Source organism: Schistocerca gregaria, chromosome 1, assembly GCF_023897955.1.
Source record: "Schistocerca gregaria isolate iqSchGreg1 chromosome 1, iqSchGreg1.2, whole genome shotgun sequence".
Lineage (NCBI taxonomy): Eukaryota > Metazoa > Arthropoda > Insecta > Orthoptera > Acrididae > Schistocerca > Schistocerca gregaria.
Genome location: NC_064920.1, coordinates 272,021,404 through 272,049,342, shown reverse-complemented (window position 1 = coordinate 272,049,342; position 27,939 = coordinate 272,021,404). Strand labels below are relative to the sequence as shown.

Genomic DNA, 27,939 nt, shown 5'->3' with positions numbered 1-27,939 from the left:
TCTGGGAGTACGCATTAGGAGTGATTTAAAATGGAATGATCACATAAAGTTGATCGTCGGTAAAGCAGATACCAGACTGAGATTCATTGGAAGAATCCTAAGGAAATGCAATCCGACAACATAGGAAGTAGGTTACAGTACACTTGTTCGCCCACTGCTTGAATACTGCTCAGCAGTGTGGGATCCGCACCAGATAGGGTTGATAGAAGAGAGAGAGAAGATCCAACGGAGAGCAGTGCGCTTCGTTACAGGATCATTTAGAAATCGCGAAAGCGTTACGGAGATGATAGATAAACTCCAGTGGAAGACTCTTCAGGAGAGACGCTCAGTAGCTCGGTACGGGCTTTTGTTAAAGTTTCGAGAACATACCTTCACCGAAGAGTCAAGCAGTATATTGCTCCCTCCTACGTATATCTTGCGAAGAGACCATGAGGATAAAATCAGAGAGATTAGAGCCCACACAGAAGCATACCGACAATCCTTCTTTCCACGTACAATATGAGACTGGAATAGAAGGGAGAACCGATAGAGGTACTCAGAGTACCCTCCGCCACACACCGTCAGGTGGCTTGCGGAGTATGGATGTAGATGTAGATGTAGAAATACAAGAAATGTATTTGCAGTTGCAAATATGGACAGCCTTCAGCTATATAATATATATGTATTGGACCATATGAATGTATGAGGTTGTATGTAGATGGTCAATGAAATATGGAAGCTTGGGCCTGGCTGTCGATCGGTGCTCAGATAGCCTAAGTTGTTATGGCGACTGCTCACAACAAGCAGGAAATAGGGGTTCGATTCTCACAAGGGGAAGGGCTCAGATACGGCCAACCGATTCAGCTCAAATTTGGCAGGTCGCTTGTGTACAACCTTAAACGAAGGAATATAAAATATTTTGGGTCAACATCCCCATGTTTTTGAGAAAATGACCCCTAAAAGTTATGAAGAGCAATCAACTCAAAATTGGCGGGATCGATAGATAATTGTAAATAGAGCATTTTTCATCATAAGGTATGGGGTCCGTAAACGCATACTATTCCAGAAATCGAGGAAAGAAACTTTTACAACTGTTGGTTCTGTACCCATGTGGTAAACACTTCTTACCAACACCACTGATAGTGCAACGGCTAAATAACTGGCTGGGAAGCGGAGAACCTGGGTTGGAATTTCGAAGAAACCTAGTGGATGTTATTCTTTTCATTTGTATTTTTCCATATCTCAATTGATAGGGATAGGAGGGTTAATGAGGTAAGTAAATCAATAAGGAATGATAATAATAAGGTAGGCAAATAAATTTCTCAAACCTCTTGGGGTAGTAAACAACTAAAATTTCTTGCCCAAGATAATGATTTGTTGTTGTTGTTGTTGTTGTTGTCTTCAGTCCTGAGACTGGTTTGATGCAGCTCTCCATGCTACTCTATCCTGTGCAAGCTTCTTCATCTCCCAGTACTTACTGCAACCTACATCCTTCTGAATCTGCTTAGTGTATTCATCTCTTGGTCTCCCTCTACGATTTTTACCCTTCACGCTGCCCTCCAATGCTAAATTTGTGATCCCTTGATGCCTCAGAACATGTCCTACCAACCGGACCCTTCTTCTTGTCAAGTTGTGCCACAAACTCCTCTTCTTCCCAATTCTATTCAATACCTCCTCATTAGTTATGTGATCTACCCATTTAATCTTCAGCATTCTTCTGTAGCACCACATTTCGAAAGCTTCTATTCTCTTCTTGTCCAAACTATTTATCAACCATGTTTCACTTCCATACGTGGCTACACCCCATACAAATACTTTCAGAAACGCCTTCCTGACACTTAAATCTATACTCGATGTTAACAAAAATCGCATTTTCAGAAACGCTTTCCTTGCCATTGCCAGTCTACATTTTATATCCTCTCTACTTTGAACATCATCAGTTATTTTGCTACCCAAATAGCAAAACTCCTTTACTACTTTAAGTGTCTCATTTCCTAATCTAATTCCCTCAACATCACCTGACTTAATTCGACTACATTCCATGATCCTCATTTTGCTTTTGTTGATGTTCGTCTTATATCCTCCTTTCAATACACTGTCCATTCCGTTCAAGTACTCTTCCAAGTCCTTTGCTGTCTCTGACAGAATTACAATGTCATCGGCGAACCTCAACGTTTTTATTTCTTCTACATGGATTTTAATACCTACTCCGAGTTTTTCTTTTGTTTCCTTTACTGCATACTCAGTATACAGATTGAATAACATTGGGGAGAGGCTACAACCCTGTCTCACTCCCTTCCCAACCGCTGCTTCCCTTTCATGCCCCTCAACTCTTATAACTGCCATCTGGTTTCTGTACAAATTGTAAATAGCCTTTTGCTCCCTGTATTGTACCCCTGCCACCTTCAGAATTTGAAAGAGAGTATTCCAGTCAACAATGTCAAAAGCTTTCTCTAAGTCGACAATTGCTAGAAATGTAGGCTTGCCTTTCTTTAATCTATTTTCTAAGATAAGTTATAGGGTCTGTCTTGCCTCACGTGTTCCAACATTTCTGCGGAATCCAAACTGATCTTCACCGAGGTCGGCTTCTACCAGTTTTTCCATTCGTCTGTAAAGAATTTGCATTAGTATTATGCAGCTGTGACCTCTGTCAACACCTGCTTTCTTTGGGATTGGAATTATTATATTCTTCTTGAAGTTCGAGGGTACTTCGCCTGTCTCGTACATCTTGCTCACCAGATGGTAGAGTTTTGTCAGGCCTGGCTCTCCCAAGGCTGTCAGTAGTTCTGATGGAATGTTGTATACTCCTGGGGCCTTGTTTCAAGTTAGGTCTTTCAGTGCTCTGTCAAACTCTTCATGCAGTTTCATATCTCCTATTTCATCTTCATCTACATTCTCTTCCATTTCTATAATATTATCCTCAAGAACATTGCCCTTGTATAGTTCCTCTATATACTCCTTCCACCTTTCTGCTTTCCCTTCTTTGCTTAGAACTGGGTTTCCATCTGAGCTCTTGATATTCATACAAGAGGTTCTCTTTTCTCCAAAGGTCTCTTTATTTTTCCTGTAGGCAGTATCTATATTACCCCTAGTGAGAGAAGCCTCTACATCCTTACATTTGTCCTCTAGCCATCCCTGCTTAGCCAATTTGCACTACCTGTCGATCTCATTTTTTGTATTCCTTTTTGCCTGCTTCATTTATTGCATTTTTATATTTTCTCCTTGCATCAATTAAATTCAATATTTCTTCTGGTACCCAAGGATTTCTACTAGCCCTCGTCTTTTTACCTACTTGATCCTCTGCTGCCTTTACTACTTCATCCCTCAAAGCTACCCATTCTTCTTCTACTGTATTTCTTTCCCCCATTCCTGTCAATTGTTCCCTTATGCTCTCCCTGAAGCTATGTACAACCTCTGCTTTAGTTAGTTTATCTAGGTCCCATCTCCTTAAATTCCCACCTTTTTGCAGTTTCTTCAGTTTTAATCTACAGGTCATAATCAATAGATTGTGGTCAAGAGTCCACACCTGCCCCTGGAGATGTATTACAATTTAAAACCTGGTTCCTAAATCTTTGTCTTACCATTATATAATCTATCTGATACCTCCTAGTATCTCCAGGATTCTTCCATGCATACAACCTTCTTTTATGATTCTTGAACCAAGTGTTAGCTATGATTAACTTACGCTCTGTGCAAAATTCTACCAGACGGCTTCCTCTTTCATTTCTCTCCCCCAATCCATAGTCACTACTATGTTTCCTTCTCTCCCTTTTCCTACTCTCGAATTGCAGCCACCCATGACTTAAATTTTCGTCTCCCTTCACTACCTGAATAATTTCTTTTATCTCATCATACATTTCATCAATTTCTTCATCATCTGCATAGCTAGTTGGCATATAAACTTGTACTACTGTAGTAGGCATGGGCTTCATGTCTATCTTGGCCACAATAATGCATTCACTGTGCTGTTGGTAGTAGTTTACTCGGACTCCTATTTTTTTATTCATTACTAAACATTTTGTATTTATAACCCTGTATTCACCTGACCAAAAGTCTTGTTCCTCCTGCCACCGAACTTCACTAATTCCCACTATATCTAACTTTAACCTATCCATTTCCCTTTTTAAATTTTCTAACCTACCTGCCTGAGTAAGGGATCTGACATTCCACGCTCCGATCCGTAGAACGCCAGTGTTCTTTCTCCTGATAATGACGTCCTCTTGAGTAGTCCCCGCCTGGAGATCCGAATGGGGGACTATTTTACCTCCAGAATATTTTACCCAAGAGGACGCCATCATCATTTAACCATACATTAAAGCTGCATGCCCTCGGGAAAAATTATGGCTGTAGTTTCCCCTTGCTTTCAGCCATTCGCAGTATCAGCACAGCAAGGCCGTTTTGGTTAGTGTTGCAAGGCCAGATCAGTCAATCATCCAGACTGTTGCCGCTGCAACTACTGAAAAGGCTGCTTGCCCCTCTTCAGGAACCACATGTTTGTCTGGCCTCTCAACAGATACCCCTCCGTTGTGGTTGCACCTATGGTACGGCCATCTGTATTGCTGAGGCACGCAAGCCTCTCCACCAACGGTAAGGTCCATGGTTCATGGGGGTAATGATTTAGCAAACATAAAATCCTTGTTGGCCATATACTGAAGAGCTGCACCTGTAGCTCACTCCTGAAGTATTCTCATTGTTACATTCTGGTTACGTCAACGAGGTACGACAAATTGGTCGTATGTCCTCTTATTTATCGCCTGGTATTTGTTGTATCTTGTCCCTCCATTAACAATATCGCTTTCCCACAATTTCAAGTCCTTCCTTTTCAGGGCTGTTGTTGCTCCTTTCTTTTGCAGTGTTTGTAAGTTCCTATTTGGATGATTCCTGCTAGCGCGACTTCCTTAACTTTTACTTCAAGGGGTATAGCACTGTAGTTAAATCACTTAGTAACCGGTTCGTAATACTCATCAGGAACAGATGAAGCACATATTCCCAGTGACGTAGAGATTTCCGAAGTTTTATGACCACTTTGCGATTCACTATTCGGGATATCTTCCACTGAATCACCTGCTTCGTCTTCATGGTATAGTACTTCAGTATCAAGAAAAGTCATTTTGTTTGTCAGCTCCAAAAATCTCTCGACGATAGCTGCTCCTATCAATCTGAAACACCAAGAAACAGACCTGGCTGCTTCCGGTAGTGCACTAATAATGCATCTGTATTGCAACACTCTTACAAACCAAAACACAGCGACGGTAACTTCCCACTTGCCATCGTCTGTGACAGGCTCCCAACTATATATTACAGCACTAGTCGAAGGGTGTACATCCTCCATTACTCAGATTATGCACCTGAAAGATATGACAACAAATAATAACTAGTTACTACGGCATAAACAGATGAGCTAATTACTACAAACTACATACAGTACTCGTCATATGTTACTTACGGAATAACACTGTATTCATTCACAAAACTTATTTCATTTGGCACATTAATGATGGAAAAATCACTACATGTATCTGCAAGGTTTGCAGCAGCTAATGACGGAAAACAGCTCTTTCCGATTGACTTCTATAAGAGTCGTGCTGGACACCTTCTCTCTTCCAGATTGACAACTATGATAAGATGAAGAGGCAACCAGGACAACATACAACATAACGTTCCCCACGTACATTCTGTCCCGTGCCTCGCTGTAAACAAGCGTTGCGCGGTTGGCTATCTATGATCCCTCATGAGGAATTCAAAGCACTCTTATTCGTAGTTGTTATCATGTGACATGGCTTAAAAGTTTAATACTTTACTAACTCACGGCGTTTGGGAAATTAGTTTGCCTACCTTATTATTATCATTCCTTATTGATTTACTTACCTCATTAACCCTCCTATCCCTATCAATTGAGATATGGAAAAATACAAAGGAAAAGAATAACATCCGCTAGGTTTCTTCGAGATTCGAACCCGGGTTCTCCGATTCCCAGCCAGTTACCTTAGCCGTTGCGCTATCGGCGCTGTTGGCGAAAAGCATTTACCGTGTGGGTGCAGAAGCGTTTGCGGACCACATACCTGATGATGAAAAATGCTCTATTTACAATTATCTATCGATCCCTCCAATTTTGAGTCCATTGCTCGTCATAACTTTTAGGGGTGATTTTCTCAAAATTGCTGGGGTGTTGACCCAAAATATCTGAGAGTCCTTCGTTTTAGGTTGTACACTAGCAACCTGCCAAATTTGAGCCAAATCGGTCAGCCATGTCTGAGGCCTTCCCTTGTCAGCTCTACACAAATTTTTAATTTTGTCATTCCAATATTCTGTAGGATGTCCATGTTTGCAACTGGAAATGTGTTTCATGAAAACAAGAGGATAACTATCTAGAACAAAAATTTTATGTAAGTTACATGGCCCATATCCTCAGATCCTAGATAGTTCACCACTCCTGGTTTATAGGGGAATCTGGTAAGACACTGTTTGCATACGTAAAGAGAGTGATAGTTATAAGGTAATACCCGGTAGGTATGCAGCACATCTAACATACAGGTAAAATGGTACGATCTTAACTGACAAAAGCTACTAGGAAAACTGCGGTAGTCTACACTCACTTATGATAGTCTGACGTAGACTACAGTAGTTTTACAACTCTAGTTGTGAGACAAAAAAGGCTGACCACTCTGCCATCAGTGGCAGGTACTGTAAGCTCAGAGAACAGTGAGAACTGTCAGACAAGTGTGGGGCCTGAATCCTTACAGACAATGTTGCATTGGTGGACAGACTCATGGTGGTGTCCGAGGGAGCACGATGTGGCCTTGGTATGAAATACATGTGTCTCTGACCATCCCTCCGTATTGATACTCAGGCTAGGGAGGGATCCAAATCACTTTTGGATACTAAAGCATTCTAAATATTTCATATATAAATGATCTGACAGACAATGTTTCTTATTGTGACTAGGTCAAACTACTTTTGTCCAGCTTCAACTGAGAGTGGGTTGGTTGGTTGGTTGGTTGCTTGTGGGAAGAGACCAAACAGCGAGGTCATCGGTCTCATCGGATTAGGGAAGGATGGGGAAGGAAGTCAGCCGTGCCCATTCGAAGGAACCATCCCAGCATTTGCCTGGAGCGATTTAGGGAAGTCACGGAAAACCTAAATCAGGATGGCCGGACGCGGGATTGAACCGTCGTCCTCCCGAATGCGAGTCCAGTATGCTACCACTGCGAACTGAGGGTTCTTCGATTGCTTGGTGAGATGGCATATCAAACTAGAACACAAGAAATATTAGTTCACTTTATTAAGTAAATGAATAAAACATGTACCTAACTTTGACACACTTCTTTGCGACAGGAGTATTGGATAATTTACAACCATCATGGACCCGCAAAGCATCACTTGATGCGCTAGGTAAAAAAAAAAACTGTTCTCTTGGAGTACAATGTTCAACATTGACAAAAGTATATATTCATCTGAAAACTTTTATCTCTTACTGTCCTGCTCAATAATGTCGAGTGCTGTAACTGATGTCTCAAAATGAGGAGAGCTCTTTCTAGCTCAATACTGTATTGACCTCAGCATGAGTGTGGTGTTATGCTGAAAGAGGAGGCGGGGCCTGCAAGAACCCCTCCCATACTTTATTGCGGGTGGCAGTGAGCCCTCACTAATGTCTAATGTCCATGATGTCGATTCATCCACTGTTGATGTGGCAACGTGAGCTCTGTATGATACCACATTTCTAGCTCTTAGATCTCATTGCAGACAGCATAGTCATAGGCTGAGAGACTTGGTGATCATTAGCACAGGATGAGAAGACTGAAAACTGATCTTTAACATATATAAAAGTAATGAAATGCGTGCAGAAATATGGAAACACTTGCAGACTTTAGAGTACACATTAGCAATAAATCCCAAACTTAAAGTATCTAGGAGAGGAAAGAATTGTGACAGTAGGAAGGAGGGGAAGATAAATGGTAAAATGAGGTCACAAGGAAGTATTGGAAAGTTTGAGAATATCAATTAGATGGCACACACAATAGTAGTGAAACAGTAGATTACTGGTGGTAACAGGAGTGAGGGGGCAGTGTGCAAAAAAGAAGGAAAAAATGTAGATAGAACATCCGAATGGGAGAGGTTTGGGGAAAGAACTTAAAACCAACACGAGAGGACACAGTGAAAGGCAAGAATGTGAGTAGATGGTAGCCGAAATTAGGGGACTAGTGAATATCTATGTATGAGTAATTGCTGCAACAGCGGAGTAATTGCAATAATGAGAGGATATAGTGCTGTATGGAGGACCCTAATGGAGCAGATGTTGAAACAATTGTTGTAGGCTTTCTCTGCTATAGAAAGAAAGAAATCTGTAGATTACAATCCTTCAATGAAAGAAATCTGCAAATTACTGCACAGATTTTATGAATGTGTGAAATTAATTCCAGTTATAGCTGAAATTTTTAAAAAGTTTGTCTCATCTTCTTTTTTATTCCACAGTGATTTTGATGCTGTACTTTCCTGTGGCACTTGCTGGATATATTGTTTATGGTGATCTTGTCAGCGCTAATATCACTCTGTCTGTCAACAAGTCATATCTTATCATATGTGCAAATATCCTTATGGGTATCCATTTGATATTGGCGTTTCTCATTGTTATCAATCCTGTGTGTCAAGAGCTGGAGGAAGCATTCAAGGTGCCTCATAGTAAGTAAATCTTAATATTCATGATACTTGTACTGTATAGAATTTAACCTATGTTGGTACGAGGGTGGTTTTAAAAGTTCTGGAACAGAATAGAAAAAAATACCTACATCACTGAAACTTTTTTTAGTTTTCAATGTAGCCTCCTTGTAGATAAATGCACTTGGTCCAACGATGTTCCAGTGTCTTGATCCCATCTTGAAAATGAGTTACCTCCAGGCCTGCAAAATAGTTGTCAACTCTGACCATCAATTCCTCATTTGAAGTGAATCTTTGTCCACCAAGAAAAATTTTCAGTTTTGGTAAGAGATAGAAGTCTGACGGAGCCATATCATGTGAATAAGGCGGGTGTGGCAACAATTCATACCTTAGTTCGTGTAATTTTTCCATGGCAACGGCACGTGTGCGGGTGCGCATCAAGAGTCATGGCATTCATCTTGCAGATAATTTTTCCATTTCTAATTCTTCAGTTAAAATGTGATATACCCTGTCAGATGACATCAGGCAAGTGTGGGCAATTTCACGTACTTTCAATCAGCGATCCTCCATGACCATTTTGATTTCTAGAGTAGTGAGACTGCTCTGATGCTTTTCTTTACGTAGTACTTAATCACTGCACGAATCTTAATTTATTATTTCTTTTTCCATCTTCGCAAATCACTACACAGGAGCAACAGCAGAGCCACGTCACTGCCCAGCTCTCTTCCAAGAGCACTGACATGGCACTTATTTACAGGCAACAGTCCAATGAATATCATGTGAACAACTAGTTGCGCTAGCTCTGACCTCTTGTGGTGATTCTGAGAACTTTTCAATCGACCCTCATAGTGTATATTACAATTTTCAGATTATAAGCTGCACCTCTGGAAGACAATCTTTTTCTGTACACCAGTGGATTTACAACTACTAACTTAAATGAGGAAAATACAAGTGAGATAAAGATAGTTTCAAGGTACACCAATGTGCAAGCACAATACGTTAACTGTAATACATTTTCTCCATTAAGATTCAATGGCATCTATGAGATCACAGTTTGGGAATGTACTAACTAAATGCTTGTTTGGCCAGTTGATTAGTTTGTGTGTGTGTGTGTGTGTGTGTGTGTGTGTGTGTGTGTGTGTGTGTGTGTGTGTGTGTTTGTTTGTTTGTTTTACAGAGCTATGAATTACCTCTGGCATTCTTATATCTCTTCCCACTTTGTGAAACATCCAACATCCCTTCAATACTACTCCTCAGGGAGGTCAAAATTCTTTCATGAGTTTGTGCATGGCAACCACAGGATCCCAGGCTATTGGCATATCCTGTCAGATGGAAGTAGGCTTCATCTGTGCACAAAATCTTCCACGGCCGATCATTGTCCACTTCCAATCGAGTAAGAAATTCTAAAGCAAAGATCTCTCTCGCTGGCAGGTCAACTGGAAGCAACTCATGTACCTGGGTAATTTTGAATGCATAGCAAAGAAGGATGTTTCATAGAATTTTAAGCACCATACTCACGGATATGTCCAATGTTCGGGCAATTCTCCGTGGACTACATGTTTGCACACCACCACTCGTCTCCTCCTGCCTCGCTGTGGCCACTGCTTCTACTAACATTGAATCAATTCATTTCCTCCCTCTGTCAGGTTGCACACCAGGAGAACCTGTCTTTTTGAATTTCTGAATCATTTTCTCCAGACCCACAGCAGGCATCAGACCATCTTTTTTCAAACCCCTCAGTGTCCGGAACTTCCATAGAGCAATGTGTGCATAGTCATCATTCTTGTAATACGTCTTTACAAGCAGAGTGCAATCCTGCATTGAAACAGTCATGGGGCAGCTACTACAACTTTAGACAGTTAAATAAAAGTTCTACCATTCTAAACTCACAGTCATCAAGTTATAATTACTTGGCGAATAGATTGCAATTTTTAACCTCAAAAATATCTCAGCAGAGTTTGCATGCTAATAATTTTTTATTAGGGAACTAGCTACCATAGTATTACCTGTACTTCAGATATATCACAGCACAGCCAGTTACTTGAAAGAAATTGAAAAAGAATAGTAAAAAAACAAAGCAAATCCTACACACCTCCACCACTTTTCAACCCAAAAAATAAAAAAAAAAAAACACACACACCCTTCTTTCCTTCTTGGGCATTGCCTTCTACCTTGCATTGATCTGTCCCACTATAACTTTATACAATATTTTGCAAATTATTCTCAAACAGCCCTGCTGACTTAAGAGAATCAAAGCACATCTCTTATCTTACGGTCTGTTTACATATAAATCAGTACCTTATACTTCACCATGTTCATTGTCCTGCTCCAGGTTTAACTATCTCAATAAATCAAAAAAGACTCTCCAGTTTAAGGAGCAGTGCTTGGATTCTTTACATTAGTTGTAATAATAATGACCTTAAAAATTTCAGTGATAGCTCTGCACCGAGTGCCTACATTGGTGCCTGACAGCATCTGTGGTGTTGGTGTCATTGGTAGTTGGCTATGATGTTGCCACATCTTTCTCGAGTGACATAATATACATACAACATAATTATTACCATCATAATTAAAATACATTGTGCTGATAACCTCGCAATTTAGTGCCCAAAAGCTCCTAAAATACATTGCAATATAAATTTGTCCTTTACACAGTTCTTCAAAAAAAAAAAAAAAAAAAATATTTAATTGCTGACTTGATATTCTGGTGTGTGTGTGTGGGAGGGGGGGGGGGGGGGGATGCACTGAGATGTGTACATCAGTTTGGCATCTCATACTTATTCTGGCAGCTGCCTTTCCTAAAATTAGTGTAGTGTGCTCATTGCAACCTTAAATCAATCGAAGTGCATAATGCTACGAGCTGTACTGCAAGCAGTGTGGCATTGCGGGTAGTGTCAGTACTTGGTATGCTGGAGGTAACCAGTTGAAACCCATGTACCAGTAGTTGTTTAGTATTTATCATTCCTGGGGGATTCTCAAAATTTCTTATGTTCACAAAGTTTGCATATTCTGCTAGCAGCACTCTCCATCCAGTAGTTGTGTTTTTTTTTTTTTGCACTGTGCAGTGTTTGTTAAATAAATGTGCTTTGAGTGCTGTGCTTTATTAATGACCCTGCCTTTGGGTTTGGATTTGATTGTGTTTTCATGTATACTTTTACTTGGACTGCACAGCCTAGTAGTGATTTGAGAAAAATGAAGAAAAGCTTGATATTTGGAACTAATCCCAGGCTGTACTAAAGAAAACATTTCATGACAGAACAGTAGTTGAAAAGCAGGGACGAATGTAATGAGGAAATGACACATTCTTACATACAAAATGTTTTGTCGCTGTCCCACATTGTGAATTTGAATACCACATCTATCTTAAATCTAATGTTTGATGAAAGGAGTCACAGAAGACATGTACCAAGTCCTCCTCATAAAGGATGTCACAATAGCACAAGAATTCATCAGGTGGAGCCAGTGCATCAGGGAGCTACAGAAAAAGAGTTAGACGAAAAAGTATGACTATCTCCTGAATGTGATCCCAATGGCAGTTGTGGAAGACCGCCACAATCTCGCCTCTCTCACATGCCAGCTGGTAACAGTAGAGATGCAGCAGTTTATGGCAGTGAGAACTGTCAGCCTGAATAAGCAAGAGGTAGCAGCTGTGAATGTTGACCCCATACTTCAGGAGGTAATAGAGAATGCTGAAGATAATTACCAGCACCAATGGAATATATGCTAAGAAGAACGAAGAATGAACTCTGCCAACTCAGACTTATGCAGCAACTGTCAAACCCCAACCACTGTCTGACCAATGTAGGTACAACCAATTCCTCTGCCAAGTATAGTGCCCCACATAATAGCAGACCTTTTGGTGATAGAGAGGACAACATGCTAGTATGTTCCCAATGTAGAGACCCTGGACACTTTGTACGCTACTGCAGAGAAAGGAGGTGGGTGTTCAGTGACTATTGTGCTGCCAGACATCAACTATTACAATGGTCCTATTAGCACCAGTCAACTGCAGATGATTATAGATGATCTATAGGATGAAGCCCATTGTCATTCCCTGGACGAGGTTGCTTCCCAGCATGACCTAGCCAGTTGCTGTACAGGAACCAGCCACTCACCTAGCCACTGAATTCAGGAACACTAAATGTGGTGACCATATATGGAGGTGAGGATGCCACAGATGAAAATGAGCAACAGTCACAAAGATGCCATGAAATTGCATTGACGTTGTCATGGTCCAGGTGCGAGTTGACATGGGCTTCTTTTTCTGTAATGTCAAATGCTTATTATTACTAGTTAAAGAATACTATGATCTGTGATATGAAAGTAATTGTACTGAAGGTCACAGGTGGAAAATATATCCGTCTGTCGTAAGCATGTACTGCAAGAATAAAAGAATAACTATTAATGAGAAAGCACAGCCCTTTGAACTTTTTTAAAAAGCTGAATGTTGTCATAATATTCTTCTCAAATGGGACTTCTTGCAGGCTTCACCAACAATCGTAACTCCAGATTGACAAAGTGAATCCAACACGATCAGATTACAGAGATTGCTCTGAGCAGTTGGAAACGTTATACCACCATTATCACGACATGTTCCAGTTGTCTAACTAAATGCAGGGAAATTGTGAGGCTTCTGTTGATTGTAAAAAGCAACCCAGGCTCTCAAAATAAATCTACATACCAATGATCATAAGTGCTAAAAGTGGTCAAGGAGAACTCTGGATCACTAATCATCATGAGCAGCCATGACTGATCCTTAAAGGTATATGCATAGGAAGAACCACAGCAGTTCAGGATGTGCAGCTCATTGCCAGCAAAAAAAAAAAAAAGAGGCACCTTAATTTGGGCGGAAGTTGAGAAGATACTACCAGGTAGACTAAAACTGTGTGCCGGTCCGAGACTCGGGCAAGTACTCTACCATCTGAGCTACCCAAGCATGACTCACGCCCTGTCCTCACAGCTTTACTTCTGCCAGTACCTCGTCTCCTACTTTCCAAACTTCACAGAAGCTCTCCTGTGAACTTTGTCTAGTTTGAGTCTCGGTCCGGCACACTGTTTTAATCTGCCAGGAAGTTTCATATCAGCGCACACTCTGCTGCAGAGTGAAAATCTCATTCTGGAAGATACTACCAGTTGACATCATTGAATCTTCAGAATGTCCTTCATCCTCTCTGGTAGTCCTGTAGTCCTCGGCACATGGTGTTTCTGTGTCAACAACCAAGTACCAATGACTGAACAATACCACATAGAAGATGTTTATCCATTGCCACGCATTGAGACAAATTGCTAGAAAGGAACAAAGTATTTCTAAATTATGGAAATGCAGAGCCACTGGCAGATCGAGGTTGATGAACGTGACCAGAAAAAGATTGCGTTCACAACTTCTAATGGCCTCTAAGATACAGAGTTAGGCTCTTTAGACTATGTAATTCTCCAGCCACCTTTGAACATACACTCCTGGAAATGGAAAAAAGAACACATTGACACCGGTGTGTCAGACCCACCATACTTGCTCCGGACACTGCGAGAGGGCTGTACAAGCAATGATCACACGCACGGCACAGCGGACACACCAGGAACCGCGGTGTTGGCCGTCAAATGGCGCTAGCTGCGCAGCATTTGCGCACCGCCGCCGTCAGTGTCAGCCAGTTTGCCGTGGCATACGGAGCTCCATCGCAGTCTTTTAACACTGGTAGCATGCCGCGACAGTGTGCACGTGAACCGCATGTGCAGTTGACGGACTTTGAGCGAGGGTGTATAGTGGGCATGCGGGAGGCCGGGTGGACGTACCGCAGAATTGCTCAACACGTGGGGCGTGAGTTCTCCACAGTACATCGATGTTGTCACCAGTGATCGGCGGAAGGTGCACGTGCCCGTAGACCTGGGACCGGACCGCAGCGAAGCACGGATGCACGCCAAGACCATAGGATCCTACGCAGTGCCGTAGGGGACCGCACCGCCACTTCCCAGCAAATTAGGGACACTGTTGCTCCTGGGGTATCGGCGAGGACCATTCGCAACCGTCTCCATGAAGCTGGGCTACGGTCCCGCACACCGTTAGGCCGTCTTCCGCTCACGCCCCAACATCGTGCAGCCCGCCTCCAGTGGTGTCGCGACAGACGTGAATGGAGGGACGAATGGAGACGTGTCGTCTTCAGCGATGAGAGTCGCTTCTGCCTTGGTGCCAATGATGGTCGTATGCGTGTTTGGCGCCGTGCAGGTGAGCGCCACAATGAGGACTGCATACGACCGAGGCACACAGGGCCAACACCCGGCATCATGGTGTGGGGAGCGATCTCCTACACTGGCCGTACACCTCTGGTGATCGTCGAGGGGACACTGAATAGTGCACGGTACATCCAAACCGTCATCGAATCCATCGTTCTACCATTCCTAGACCGGCAAGGGAACTTGCTGTTCCAACAGAACAATGCACGTCCGCATGTATCCCGTGCCACCCAACGTGCCCAAGGTGTAAGTCAACTACCCTGGCCAGCAAGATCTCCGGATCTGTCCCCCATTGAGCATGTTTGGGACTGGATGAAGCGTCGTCTCACGCGGTCTGCACGTCCAGCACGAACGCTGGTCCAACTGAGGCGCCAGGTGGAAATGGCATGGCAAGCCATTCCACAGGACTACATCCAGCATCTCTACGATCGTCTCCATGGGAGAATAGCAGCCTGCATTGCTGCGAAAGGTGGATATACACTGTACTAGTGCCGACATTGTGCATACTCTGTTGCCTGTGTCTATGTGCCTGTGGTTCTGTCAGTGTGATCATGTGATGTATCTGACCCCAGGAATGTGTCACAAAAGTTTCCCCTTCCTGGGACAATGAATTCACGGTGTTCTTATTTCAATTTCCAGGAGTGTATGATGGACAACTTCCTCTGACACAAAATTGATTACATGTTTTTGCTATCTTGATCACATTGTTGTTTTCTCAAAGACATTTCGAGAACATCTAAGCCATCTGATAATTGTGTAGAAATGTATTCAGACTACAGATCTCCATCTGAATCCATAAAAGTGCCCTTGAAATAAAAACCTCAAGGCACCTAGTTGATAGCGATGGAGGCTGTCATGATTTAGAGAAAATAAGAGCAGTCACAGATTTTCTGACTCCTTGACACATTTGTGATGGGAGGAATTTTCTTGGAGTGTGTTCATTCTACCAGTGATTCATAAAAGACTTCTGTACCAACACGTCTCTTGCAAGAACTACTTCAGGGAAATGCCTAATTTTCCTAGAACTTGGTGCAAGAAGGATCTTTTCTTGTCTGTACAGAGGCACTAACTTCTTTGGTTGTAATAGTGTATGATGAAAATGCAGAGATGGAACTCCACATTGACAGTAGTGGTAAAGGGAGTGGTGCAGTTAGTACAATTCAGGAAGATGGTGAAAAGGTGATAGTTCATGGTTCCAGAGTACTCTCAAACTTCAAGGTGAACTACTGTACAATCTATAAAGATTTCCTCATAGTTGTTTGGCCTTTCAATAAGTTTTGGCCATATTTATTTGGGAAGCTACTTACGATCATGATGGACAAGCATTCTCTTGGTGACTGAGTAACCTGAAAGATGTACAACTACAGCTACATACATAATCCACAACCCACCTTACAGTGCATGGCTGAGCATACCTTGTACCAATACTAGTCATTTCCTTTAATGTTCCAGTCACAAATGAAACAAGGAAAAAACTACTGTGTACATGCCTCTGTATGAGTTGAGCTCTAATTTCTGTTATATTTTTTGTATTCATGTGAAATGTATGTTGACATCAGTAGAATCATCCTGTAGTCAGCCTCAGATGTCAGTTCTCTGAAGTTTCTCAGATGCGCATTGCAAAAAGAATGTCATTTTCCCTCCAAGGATTCCCATTTGAGTTCACAAAGTGTGTGCTGACTGATCCTATTAATAATAAATTGGACCAGGTTAACTAATCAGGTGGGTGTTGAGACTTCTCCTGCTGAATACCTTTTAGGGAATCCTTTGGCATAACATGTAAGTATGGACAAAATCTGTCCTTGCTGCTGAACAGAAGGAACTGCTGAAAACCGTAGACCATAAAAGCATTGAAGAGGGGAGAAACATTTGAAGAAGCATTCAAACAAATAAATGGAACATTGTATAAGAGAAACTATAATCTGATGGGGCAGAAATGGTTGCTCATCTGTCGCCAGCTATTCTGAAGTTTTTCCATGAAATGTCAATGTATGGTCACCTGGGATTCATGAAGACTATAAAGGAATCAGATGCAGATATTACAGGGCAGGTCTCTACCAATCTATTGGACACTAAGTGAGCCACTGCAATGACGCCAGTGACGGAAGCACATGGCCAGTTACCTCCAGGGCATCCAGTACCTATCCTGTCTGCAGCAGCACTGTTCTGCTGAATTGAAATTGATCTCTTGGGTAGGCTCCCAAACTTGACAAACAGGAGTCAGTAGATAATAGCATGCACAGACTACCCGACCTACTGTGCTGTCACCAACGCTATGCCACTGCTAAAGCTTCAGAAATTGCGAGGTCCATTGTAGAAGGCATCATTTTAAAGCATAGAGTACCCCATGTGAAGATTTCTGATCATGGAAATGTTTTCCAGCCAAGACTAGGATCAGAGGTAATTACATATTGTGACATCACCTCCAGCACAACAATTGTCTATCACTCACAGGTGAATGACCTCAGAGGATGCTTTAGTAAGACATTGGTAGATATGCCCTCATACGTTGAGGTCAGAGAACCTGGAGTACCATATTGCCTGTCATGATATTCGCATGTAACACAACTAAACAGGATACTACAGGCTTCATACTGTTCTTTGTGCTCCGTGGTCACAGGCTGAAACAACAATGGATACACTGTTCCTGTTTCATCTGGACAATACTCAGGATGACTGCATGAAATTTCTTCTCACCAGGACCGATGAAGCAAAGCAAGGCAGCTGGCTTGCATATAGACCTTGGACAACCAGGAGTGGACTGAGAATGTTATAATACCAAGAACCAACTGATGAGATACCACCCAGGGACATGGTATGGGTTCATATGCCATGCAGTAAATGGTACTATCAGGAAAGTTACTAAGTAGCTACTGTACGCTATATCCTACCCTTCATTGCTTGTCAGATGTATACATACCAAGTCAAGGATTACAACCCTTCAAAAGAAGACAAAAGCACAGAGACATCGTTAATGTCCAACATATGAAAGCCACTACAGTCCTGAGGTGCAGATCATTGATGGTGGCTTCTTGTTCAAGGGAAGTCAAGACTTGCTTGATGGCTGTAAAGTTTCAATGGGAGGGTCTACCTTCGATGCTTATCATAGTGAAGAGGATGTAACAACATGAGAAGACTGTGAGAATCTGCCAGTGTTGCTATACAGAGGACCATTGATAAGATCTAGAGCCAGGAGGTTGCAATTGGCTCCAATGAGATGTTCTGAAACAATGGTTCAATGTTTCTCAAGGAGACGGGAAAGTACCACAAGCTATGTTCTACGCAATGTGGCATAGCAGTTGACATCACTGAAGGACTTGCTGTGGGTCACCAGTTCAAACCCAACAACTATCAATTATTTGTTATTTTGAATTCATAATTTCTGGAAGGTTCTTGAAATATCTTATGTTTGTAATGTTCGTACATTCTGAAATATGCAATACGTACATCTCCTCTCCTTCCAAGGCATATGTTTTAACTTTTTGACTGTTGTCAGTGGTTATGTAATAGAGCAGTTTTACCACACATTTCTAGTGTTGCTATTTCTCTACATTCAACAGCCTCAATGAACGCATTCACAAATGTGAAATTTCTCTGTATTAAAAAAAAGCTATGCAGTAATTTAATGAAAAGCTATGTAAAAAATTCAAGGAACAAGACTTAAAGTGAGGTGAATAATACAGGGTTATAAATACAAAATCAAATAGGGGTAATGCAGGAGTAGGTGTAATAATGAATAGGAAAATAGGAATGTGGGTGAGCTACTACAAACAGCATAGTGAACGCATTATTGTGGCCAAGATAGATACGAAGTCCACACTTACCACAGTAGTACAAGTTTATATGCCAACTAGCTCCGCAGATGACGAAGAGATTGATGAAATGTATGATGAGATAAAAGAAATTATTCAAATAGTGAAGGGAGATGAAAATTTAATAGTCATGGGTGACTGGAATTCAACTGTAGGATAGGGAGAGAAGGAAACGTAGTAGGTTAATATGGACTGAGGGGAAGAAATGAAAGAGTAAGCCGCCTGGTAGAATTTTGCACAAAGCATGACTTAATCATAGCTAACACTTGGTTCAAGAATCATGAAAGAAGGTTGTATACATGGAAGAAGCCTGAAGATACTAGAAAGTATCAGATTCTATAATGGTAAGACAGAGATTCAGGAACCAGGTTTTAAATTGTAAGACATTTCCAGGGGCAGATGTGGACTCTGACCACAATCTATTGGTTATGAACTGTATATTAAAACTGAAGAAACTGCAAAAAGGTGGGAATTTGAGGAGATGGGACCTGGATAAACTGACTAAACGAGAGGTTGTACAGAGCTTCAGGGAGAGCATAAGAGAACAATTGACAGAAATGGGGGAAAGAAATACAGTATAAGAAAAATGGGTAGCTCTGAGGGATGAAGTAGTGAAGGCAGGTAGTGTAGGTAAAAAGACGTGGGTTAATAGAAATCCTTGGGTAACAGAAGAAATATTGAATTCAATTGATGAAAGGAGAAAATATAAAAGTGCAAATAAATGAAGCAGGCAAAAGGGAATACAAACGTCTCAAAAATGAGATCGACAGGAAGTGCAAATTGGCTAAGCAGGGATGGCTAGAGGACAAATGTAAGGATGTAGAGGCTTCTCTCACTAGGGGTAATATAGATACTGCCTACAGGAAAATTAAAGAGACCTTTGGAGAAAAGAGAACCTCTTGTATGAATATCAAGAGCTCAGATGGAAACCCAGTTCTAAGCAAAGAAGGGAAAGCAGAAAGGTGGAAGGAGTATATAGAGGAACTATACAAGGGCAATGTTCTTGAGGATAATATTATAGAAATGGAAGATAATGTAGATGAAGATGAAATAGGAGATATGAAACTGCATGAAGAGTTTGACAGAGCACTGAAAGACCTAACTTGAATCAAGGCCCCAGGAGTATACAACATTCCATCAGAACTACTGACAGCCTTGGGATAGCCAGGCCTGACAAAACTCTACCATCTAATAAGCAAGATGTATGAGACAGGTGAAATACCCTCAGACTTCAAGAAGAATATAATAATTCCATACCCAAAGAAAGCAGGTATTGACAGATGTGAAAATTACCAAACAATCAGCTTAATAAGCCACGGCTGCAAAATTCGAACACAAATTCTTTACAGACAAATGGAAAAACTGGTAGAAGCCAACCTCGGGGAAGATCAGTATGGATTCCGTAAAAATATTGGAACACATGAGGCAATACTGACCCTACGACTTATCTTGGAAATAGATTAAGGAAAGACAAACCTACATTTCTAGCATTTGTAGACTTAGAGAAAGCTTTTGACATTGTTGACTGGAATACTCTCTTTCAAATTCTGAAGGTGGCAAGGGTAAAATACAGGGAGCGAAAAGCTATTTACATTTTGTATAGAAAGCAGATGGCAGTTATAAGAGTCGAGGGACATGAAAGTGAAGCAGTGGTTCGGAAGGGAGTGAGACAGGGTTGTAGCCTATCCCCGATGTTATTCAATCTGTATATTGAGCAAGCAGTGAAGGAAACAAAAGAAAAATTTGTAATAGGTATTAAAATCCATGGAGAAGAAATAAAAACTTTGAGGTTTGCCAATGACATTGTAATTCTGTCAGAGACAGCAAAGAACTTGGAAGAACAGTTGAACGGAATGGATAGTGTCTTGAAAGGAGGATATAAGATGAACATCAACAGAATCAAAACAAGGATAATGGAATGTAGTCGTATTAAGTCGGGTGATGCTTAGGGAATTAGATTAGGAAATGAGACACTTAAAGTAGTTCAGGAGTTTTGATATTTGGGGAGCAAAATAACTAATAATGGTCGAAGTAGGGAGGATATAAAATGTAGACTGGCAATGGCAAGGAAAGCGTTTCTGAAGAAGAGAAATTTGTTAACATCGAGTATAGATTTAAGTGTCAGGAAGTCGTTTCTGAAAGTATTTGAATGGAGTGTGGCCATGTATGGAAGTGATACATGGATGATGAATGGTTTGGACAAGAAGAGAATAGAAGCTTTCGAAATGTGGTGCTGCAGAAGAATGCTGAAGATAACATGGGTAGATCAGATAACTAACGAGGAGGTATTGAGTAGAATTGGAGAGAAGAGAAATTTGTGCCACTACTTGACTAGAAGAAGGGATCGGTTGGTAGGGCATGTTCTGAGGCATCAGGGGATCACCAGTTTAGTGTTGGAGGGCAGCGTGGAGGGTCAAAATTGTAGAGGGAAACGAAGAGATGAATACACTAAACAGATTCAGAAGGATGTAGGTTTGCAGTAGGTACTGGGAGATGAAGAAGCTTGCACAGAATAGAGTAGCATGGAGACCTGCATCAAACCAGTCTCTGGACTGAAGACGACACCAGCACTGTGTAAAAAATTATCTTTTAGGTGGCAGCATTTCACAGCTGAAAATGTTGTGTAAAAAACAAATAGGTGTCCACTGTACCTGTATGCACATTATATTTATACAGGGTGGAGAAAAATTGTCACAAAATTTTAACCCTGCATAGCTGATGCCAGTAGGAACTAAAATTACTAATGTTTTGTAGGGCATCAATGCAAAATTTTTAAACTACGAAATTTAGTGCCACACACTCCAATTGCCCTGTTGCCACATGCTCTGACCAATGCGTGACTGTGAATGCTTTGCCAGCCGGAAATCATGATGTATCAAAGGTGGCCCACAAGCTCAGTGGTAGCACACCAGCCTTTCACTCTGGGGGCGAATCCGCCAGGGTCCTGATACATCCATTGTAGTTTTGTGGTAAGGCATACTTGAACCAAACCCAACAACAGCTGTTAGTTCACATACAGAAAGTCTTTTACAAATTGTGCCGGCCCTGAAGAAGGCCTTTTTTTGTACCAAGGACATTGTTTACTTAAATCACATGCTCGAACTGGTGGCCATATAACACAACACAAGCTTGGTAACGTCAAACGGTGGTTTGGCGAACTCTTTTAATGATTCCTGGCATTGCCCTGATGTGACTGGCGGCATGTTGAATGTGGTCCATTAATTCCTCTTCATTTCTACGTGGTTTGCATCCATGTGGGTGAACTAGAACCTTGAAGAATCCCCGCAGGAAAAAGTCCGGTGGCATGAGGTCTGGTGATTGTGGGGGCCATGTTCTATGAGCACCTCTGCCAATTACCTTTCCGTCAAAGAGTTCATCTAAATATCCGCACACAGCACGACTGTTGTGTGTGGGCGCCCCATCATGCTGCAACCACATGCATTGCCGTATGTCCAGGGGATTAGCTTCCAGCAGGCTGGGTAGAGTTTCTTGCAAAAAGTGAAGGTAATTTGCCCCGGTAAGTCGAGGAGGTAGATGGAATGGCCCAAACAGATGAATACCCACAATGCTTGCCCAGATATTGAGCGAAAATCATTCCTGGTGTTCATGGACGTATGTGACGTGAGGATTTCCCCTTGCCCAGCAATGAATGTTTCGCGTGTTGGAAAGGCCATCCCGATGGAAGGTGCTCTCATTGGTAAACAACACAATGGTGGGAAAGTCAGGATCTTGTGCAACACATCACAGAAACCACTGGCAAAACCCTAGCCTGTGTTCATAGCATGCCACATGATTTAGGTCTTGGAAAGGGTGGAAACTAAATTGATGCTGGCTGTCATCTCTCAGAACCTCCCAGACTAACCAACGAGTGACGACCATGACGTGTGCAACCACTCAAGTACTTGTCTTAGGTGCTTCCTCAAAGTGCTCGAGAGCAGCCTCTTCAAATGCAGCATCCCATCATGTTAGAGGTCTTTCAGCACTGCCATGATATCCTGCTAACGAGCCTGTTTTGCCAAGTCCCTGGTAAATTGCTGTAAACGTTTGTGGGTGTGGATGGTGTCTTTCTGGGTACCGTTCCTCATACAACTATTGAGCTTCATATGCATGACCATCAGCTAGTCCATAAACAAAAACCATAACTCGTTGTTCTTCAAACAAATATGTGCCGCAATGCTTACTATATTACTAAATCGTAGGTGACGTGTATGTGTTCCAAAGTGAAGCTTACATGCGAATACCCCTGATATAAGGTGGAGACAAACAGCAAGATCTATTTGACATGTGTGCGTTTCATGTTGGGGCAATGACAGGGCGAGGAACGGTCGTACGTGTGAATCGCCAGCCATAGCGCCTATCAACTGACGAACGGGAACAGGGCAATTCCACGGCCAATTGGAGTGCATGGCACCAAATTTCTGTAGTTTAAAATTGGTGCGTTGTCGATCTACACAACATTAGAAATTTTGGTTCCTACTGGCATTAGCTATCCAGGATAAAAAAATCATGAAACAATTTTTCTCCACATTTTACTTACTTATACACTGTACACCAAAGTGTGACTGATATAAATGGTAATATATTGTCTGGTTCAAATTAATGATGTAAATAAAATAGAAAGAAACTTCCACATGGGAAAAATATATTAAAAACAAAGATTCCAAGACTTACCAAGCGGGAAAGCACTGGTAGACAGGCACAATAAAATAACACACAAACACACACACACACACACACACAAAATTTCGAGCTTTCGCAAGCGGCGGCTGCTTCGTCAGGAAAGAGGGAAGGAAAAGGAAAGATGAAAGGATGTGTGTGTGTGTGTGTGTGTGTGTGTGTGTGTGTGTGTGTGTGCGTGTGCGTGCGTGCGTGTGCGCGCGCTAGTATATACCTATCCTTTTTTCCCCCTAAGGTAAGTCTTTCCGCTCCCGAGATTGGAATGACTCCTTACCCTCTTCCTTAAAACCCACGTCCTTTCATCTTTCCTTTTCCTTCCCTCTTTCCTGACGAAGCAGCCGCCGGTTGCTAAAGCTCGAAATTTTGTGTGTGTGTGTTTGTGTGTTATTTTATTGTGTGTTATTTTATTGTGCCTGTCTACCGGCGCTTTCCCGCTTGGTAAGTCTTGGAATCTTTGTTTTTAATATATTTTTCCCATGTGGAAGTTTCTTTCTATTTTATTTACATCATTAATTTGAACCCAACAATTACGTTTGTTATTGTTTCTGTTGCATTTCGAAATCTTTTCTGTCATCTTACTTTCTCTTTTTGTTTGTACAAGTAGTTTCACTTTGTATTCACCTTCCCTTTTTCCATAATCTACCATACATTTTATCCTGCTTGTTTATAATAATACGTAATTCACTTCCAAACCATAACCTAAAAACTTTAACGCTTTCAACATTACCGCCGCTATAAAATCCCCTGTTCCAAGTTTACAAACATTTCGTGTAAACTCATGAATACTATTTCACAGCTTCAGTTCCTTTCACCCATTAAACAACCATCTCAGCTATTTCCAACAACTTTCGTGTATTTCCATTCCCGTTTTTCCCACATAACCGATCATTTTTAGCAGCTTCCCACAGGTTTAAACGTTATTATTTCTTCCTCAAACAATTGTTAGCCTAATTTTCATAACCTGCCAGTACATAACCAGTCCTTTAAATACATTTACACACATTTTTTTCGATATTTTCCTGAATTTCCCCACCCTTTAACGTGTTTTGGAGACAACACAACTAGCAGATGTCTGCTTGTGTCTGTGTATGTATGGATGGATATGTGTGTATGTGTGTGTGCGCGTGCGCGAGTATATACCTATCCTTTTTTCCTTTTTTCCCCCTAAGGTAAGTCTTTCCGCTCCCGGGATTGGAATGACTCCTTACCCTCTCCCTTAAAACCCACATCCTTTCATCTTTCCTTTTCCTTCCCTCTTTCCTGACGAAGCAGCCGCCGGTTGTGAAAAGCTCGAAATTTTGTGTGTGTGTGTTTGTGTGTTATTTTATTGTGCCTGTCTACCGGCACTTTCCCACTTGGTAAGTCTTGGAATCTTTGTTTTTAATATATAATATATTGTTTTCTATTTTCAGAATACAATTGGAAACGGTGTTTATTGCGGAGCATCATGATGCTGATAATGCTTTTTATTGGAGAAAGCATACCAAAATTTGGAAAGATCTTATCTCTTGTGGGAGGTTCAACTATAACGCTTATGACATTTGTTTTCCCATCATTTTTTTATATGAAGCTTTGTGACCAAAAATCAGTGGAATGGACTGAAAGGTATAGTAGCTGAAAACTGCAAAATAAATACGTAAAATAGAAGTGTTTCTGCTGTTTGTGATTTGAAGTGCTGTAACTTCCTCAAAAGTGGAGGTAAATGGTGAGACATTCCATTTGATTGTTTCTGTCAGTATACTCTACAGTTTATCACATCAGGGATGTTCCATAATATATAATTCTTACTTATTTATTTTTGCAAATGTAAATACCTGTTGATGCTATAGTACCGTGAACTTTCTGCTGGTGCTTTGACATTTGTTACACATCAAATTGATCACCATATCCTACAGTTGAGCTTTATGAATGTCTTGGTGGCCTGTTATACTAAGTTTTTAACAATATTTTAAATTAAATTAAATTTTTATAAAGCTCTGAAGCTTTTTGTTGTAAAGAAGTGCATTAACTGAACTATGTGTAATGAAGCTGAGCTATGTATTCTTAACCCTACTTATTGCAAATAAGAATTGTAGATGCTCAAATGTTGCAAGTTCAACACTATAATTTTAAAAGGGGTGCTAGAGTAATTTATAACTGCTCTCCTCCTACGGCTTGTCATATTTGCCACAGATGTGACTTTTAGACCATTACATTACATATGCAACATAAGAAAGTAGACCTCAGAGCCATTTATGCCTCAAAATTGATTAATTGTGATCCTGTACATAACTTTATTAATAATTGTAAATGTTGTACTGAAATTAGGTGAATGAATAATAGTTACTAATTCATTGTTAATAGTTTATAAATGTGAATGGTGGCCTTAAAACAAATGATGAAGAACAGTCAACTGATTTGGGTCACAGTGAGGTCCCATAACACATATTGAGCTCAACAATGTAAGTAAAAGACAGATTGCTGCTTACTATAAAAATTATACGTGAAGTTGCAGACAGGCAGAATTAAAGGCACTTGCACAAAGATTTCAGACAACTTCAGGTGTCATCTTTATGGTAAGTAGCAATCTTATCTTTTCTGCACATTGTTGATATTCCAACCTGGAGTTTCCATTGTTTTGACACATCGAGTTCAAAAAGACAAGAAGTTGTAAGCATACAAAATTTAATTGAAATTTGTTACAATTCCACTAATACAACTAGAGTGTATTACCACTGCTACCTGTCTGCCAAAATGCTGAAAAATTCTGTTTCACCTTAGTAATGCCAGAATCAAACTCCAAGCTGATCTTAATCATGGAAACATTAAAAATCTAGTGAAAATTTCATTCTGACTGACAACGGTTCTGAATCAGAAATATTTCACGAATGAATAGTCCAACACTTGAAATTAAAACAAGACACCAACAAGCCACATTGTTCAGAAAATGTGTAAAACTGTTAATTCCAAAAATTCCTAAGTACTGATGCTTAGTTACACCAGCTGCACTGTCAAAAAACATAAATTATCAGTCATTCAAGATTTTTTATATATTTACACAGAGAGAGTAACAAACCAAATTACTCCCATTTTTGAGCTAGTCATTTTGAGACCTTGCAAGGAAATTTTTGTTTAATGATTCATTCTTAAACAATAAAAAACATAGAATGAAATTTTCGATCTACTGTGGAGTGTGCACTGGTATGAAAGTTCCAAACAGATTAAACTGTGTGCTGGACCAAACTCTAACTTGGGACCTTCGCCTTTCACAGGCAAGTGTTCTTCTGATTGGGCTACCCAAACATAACTCATGCTCCTTGCTCACAGCTTTACCTCCACCAGTCCTGAGTTCAAGTCTTGGTCGGACATATAGTTTTAATCTGCCAGGAAGTTTCAGATCAGTACAGTGAAAATTTCATTCTGGAAACATCTCCCAGGCAAGTTCTTAGTAGAGTTTCTGTGAAGTTTGGGACATAGGAGATGTGGTACTGGTGGAAATAAAGCTCTGAGGACAGGGTCCGAGTCATGCTTGGATAGTTCAGTTGGTAGAGCATTAGACTGAAAAAGGCAAAGGTCTAGAGTCTTGATCCAACACACAGTTGTAGTTGGCCAGGAAGTTTTAATAAAAAGCATATTCAGTCGTGATGTATATAAAGTACCTTAGTGAAAGAAAACATACATCAAAATGTTGTTTCTAGCTAGAATGACAAGTGAATATTAAGTGTCCCCGCACTTTTGGGTGGTACCTGTAAATGTAAATGCTTCTTGCATCAATTTCAGCGATAAATAATTTTATTTAGTGCAATTTTCATTGATCTCTAATTTATCTGCTTAAGAAATCTTAACAGATAAACATTACCTGTATGGATAGTGTTGGAGAAACAACTGACTGTCACCAGGCTGAATGTTGATGTACAGCATTCGATAATTTTTCTGAATTTGCAATGCACGCAGTATTCATTTCTACTGTAGCATATGAATCAGACTGTAAAAATATGTTGATCACATCAATACATTTTTCATGGTGAATGAATTTTTGTAATTGCTGAAACAAATATTTCATGAAATCCGCCAAAAAACACCTGTAACTAGTGTGCTGATCCAGTCATTGTCCTGAGGGGAGGTAGCAAGGACGCTTAAGAAAGAAAGCTGGCAGTCCGTGTGCTGACACAGTCATGCTGTCAGGTACTGCTATACACACACACACACACACACACACACGCACACACGCGCACACACACACACACACAGAGAGAGAGAGAGAGAGAGAGAGAGAGAGAGAGAGAGAGAGAGAGAGAGCTGTTTAGCACGCTAGTCAAAGTGCAGCAGTGTCATTATTAGTAAAACACCATCCATGTGGTTTTTTTAATACGAGTTTACAATAATGGTTAGGTAAAAAAAATATATTTTTATGTTACTTATAGCGTTATATGTCAGTGTCACAGCGAATTACCCATCATTTCAGAATGCTCATAGTTGTTCTGATGTTTCACATGTAAGTAGCATAGTGCACAAAATTTGAAAACGTTGCAATGAAAAGTAGGGATCGCCATAAGTTTGTATTTAGTGCATGTTGTACAAACTGCTGTGAAGGAAATGGAGCTAACAT

General features: G+C 40.9%; 1 protein-coding gene across 1 annotated transcript in view; it reads left to right on the top strand.

The window, feature by feature from the left end:
* The window catches only part of LOC126340558 (uncharacterized), a 75,100-nt gene that overhangs the window by 31,822 nt on the left and 15,339 nt on the right, over positions 1–27,939 (top strand). The window contains 2 exon segments of the mRNA XM_050001699.1: positions 8,452–8,658; positions 24,764–24,956. Of these exon segments, the coding sequence (XP_049857656.1) occupies positions 8,452–8,658; positions 24,764–24,956 (400 nt within the window).